General features: G+C 49.6%; 1 protein-coding gene across 2 annotated transcripts in view; it reads right to left on the reverse strand.

Moving 5' to 3' along the window:
* Positions 1 to 3,201, reverse strand: part of grip1 (glutamate receptor interacting protein 1) — a gene marked incomplete in the record, with an annotated part of 44,818 nt that overhangs the window by 14,882 nt on the left and 26,735 nt on the right. For both annotated transcript variants that reach the window (XM_024287344.2, XM_024287338.2), the window contains 4 exon segments: positions 244 to 391; positions 1,424 to 1,569; positions 1,644 to 1,803; positions 1,875 to 2,020. In XM_024287344.2, the coding sequence (XP_024143112.1) occupies positions 244 to 391; positions 1,424 to 1,569; positions 1,644 to 1,803; positions 1,875 to 2,020 (600 nt within the window).

The following is a 3,201-nucleotide window of genomic DNA, read 5'->3' on the forward strand; positions in this document are numbered from 1 at the left end:
CACACCCACACCACACACACACACACACACACATCACACACACACACACACACATACGCAGAAACACAAAGACTTGAGTTCCCTCCTTCCTAACTATATCACCATCAAACATATGTGAATAATGATTGGATGTTGGAAAAACAATCGCAGGTGTAACAGGTGTGTTTGTTGTTGACCAATCAGAGCAGAGAGATCCTTACAGACAGGAGCAGAACAGGAAGTTACTGCAGAGGTGTGTTCTACCTGTCTGCGATGCTGGCGGGTTTGACTTTGTCGATGACGATGACCTGTTTGTTGCAGAACATGGAGGTGGAGAGGGCCACTCCCAGACTGGAGCCGGTTGCCTTGGCGACTTCAACCAGTAGAGGGCCGGAGGCTGTAGCGACAGAGTCTGAGGAGAGAAAACAATCCTAAAATGTTTTGATATCAGAAGAATTTATTTTTAAGCCTTCAGAAATGAGGACATGTGGTGCCCACATCTCACTACTCCTCCACCATGCTTGAGGATGTTCTCAAAGCCTTTGAGCTTTGGTTCATCCAGAACACTCAGTGAGGCCTGTAGGTCTTCTTGAACATCTGTGCCTGACAAGAGCCGCGTTCAGGAATTAATTAGGCCCCGAGCAGGACATGTGCCCCGACAAGAACCAGGCCCAGACGGTAGCCTTGTCCCAACAGTAGTCGTGCCCGACACTAACCTTGCCCTGATAGTCACTTTTACCCCGACAGAGGCCTTGCCCCAACTCTGAAATGAGCCCCATCCTGACAGCCTTTCCCAACAGTAGCATTGCCCTGACGGTACTCGCACCCCAACTAAGGCCTTGCTCTGACAATAGTCTTTCCCTGATGGAGCTTTACCCCAAAAGTGCCCCTTCCCCGACATGAACCGCACCCCAACAGTAGCCTTTTTCTGAAAGTTGCCTTGCCCCAACGGTACTCTTTCCCCAACAGTAGCCTTGCCCCAACTCTGAAATGAGCCCCATCCAGAAGCCTTGCCCCGACGATACTCGCACCCAGACTAAGGCCTTGCTATGACAATAGTCTTTCCCTGACAGTAGCTTTACCCCGATGGTGGCCCTTCCCCGACATGAACGGCACCCCAACAGTAGCCATGCCCCGAGTGTAGCCGCACTCCATGAGTAACGGCACCCCGACAGTAGCCACGCCACAACAGGAACCCCGCCATGACAGGAGCTGGCCCTGACAGGAACCGTATCCCGACAGGAACCCCGCTCTGAAAGGAGCCCCATCCTGATAGGAACCCTGACCCAGCAGGACACGCGCCCCAGCAGGAGCCTCGCTCTAACACGCCTCACATTGGAACAAACTTTGATGCACACTGAAGGATCAAATGTTCTTTTCCAAAGAAGCCCAAACACCATCATGACCCTGAGATTCTGTGACCTGTGCAGCGCTGTGGACTGACCCATGACTGACACGTCGTACTCGATCAGCAGCGTGGCTTCCTGCCCGCACTGCTTCAGGATGCTCAGGGCCTCGGACAGCGTGCTGCCGTGGAGACGAATCCCGTCGATGCTCAGCAGGCGGTCTCCTGGTTTGACGGTTCCCTCCCTGCAGAGAGAGCATGCTGATTGTACGGAAGCCTCTCTGGGACAAAACACCTCCTGCACAGAGAATGTTGGTACCTGTCGGCCGGTCCGCCGGGCCTGATGGTCGTTATGACAATGGGGCGGGACTTATTCCTGTCCTCACTGGCTCCGCCTCTGATGACGAAGCCGAAGCTGTTTCCTTCTTTGTGCAGCGTGACCTCCACGGTCTTGAAGACAACTCCTGACCCCTGCACAGCTGTGACACCCCCGACCCATCAGCGCCAGGCCCGTACCCCCCCCACACCAACCCTGGCGCCGCACACTTACAGACGGGCGGCAGCTCGTACTCCACCTCCAGCACCACTCGCTCGCCCACGTTCTTCAGCAGGCTGATGATCTCGTCATGCCGGAACTTGGCCAGGTTGATGCCGTTAACCGAGCGGATGTAGTCGCCCACGTTCAGCTGGTCGCTCCTGAGAAAGCAGATGGAAACACCGCCAGTCAGAAGGTTAGGGGGCAATGGGCTGAAGAACAGGGGCACAGAGGTGGGAGCATCATGGTGAGGGATACTCAGAAAACCGTCGGTGGCTTTAAGAGAAATGAAACATGTTCAGGAAAAGAGGAAATCTGGTGGGTCTTTGGTAGAATCCGATCAGATCTGATCAACTCTCCCTCAATTATATTGATCGGAATCCTGATTGAAGCTGCTGAAAGACGATCAGGAGCAGTCTGAGTGTAGCAGAGGTGCAGCAGCTCAGAGTTCTTCTGAGGTGTTTGCTAAACTTGACTATAAGTGACGCTTTGTTTTGGAAATCTGGGAGCGTGCTTCCTGTCTGCTGGATCCGGACCAGAGGTCTGCAGTTTCAACGCTTAACGAGACATTCAGGTTAATTATTCACAGACAACAACCTTCATCGAATTTGTATTTATGATATTGTTATTTTGATAAATGTAAATTAACTTTTTTTTTCATAAAAAAAAACATAAATATATGTAAAATGAGCCTTTTATTAACTTTTGACAGCCATTCACCACCTCCCTTCAAAATAAAAGACACCAAAGGATCAGTGGAGCGAAATGTCAGCAGTGATTAAAAAATCTGTTTATTTGACTTTTTGTGGTGCATTTCAGTGAGAAATTTGTAAATCTAACAAACCAAAATGAAATCGGAGCTAATTAAGTGACCTTTACTGTATATTTCAAACCTAAAAACTATTCAATTGTTAAAAAAATAGAAAATCTGCTACGTAATTCTGACTGTCTTCACTGCTTTCTGGCCTCAACGTTTTAAGTGGCACATTTTACGTGACTTTTTAAATGTAAACTTTTTATTTTTCTGTGACCACAGAGCCACAGTGGAGAAGTCAAAGAAGAAGTTCACGAACTCATCCTGACTCAATGTTTCTCCACAGGGAGTAAATGTTTTCATAAAACACAATAAGAAATGATTCCAAATGTAAACTTTCATAGATGTTGTCTTCTGGATGAAGTCTGTGGATTCTGTGCAGCAGAAAATGATCATGAAGCATGGAGGGAAGGGAGCGATGGATGGATGGAGGGATGGAGGGATAGATGGATGGAGGGAAGGGAGCGATGGATGGATGGATGGAGGGACGGAGGGATGGAGGGACGGATGGATGGACGGATGGATGGA

This window comes from Oryzias melastigma, linkage group LG23 (genome assembly GCF_002922805.2).
Source record: "Oryzias melastigma strain HK-1 linkage group LG23, ASM292280v2, whole genome shotgun sequence".
Classification (NCBI taxonomy): domain Eukaryota; kingdom Metazoa; phylum Chordata; class Actinopteri; order Beloniformes; family Adrianichthyidae; genus Oryzias; species Oryzias melastigma.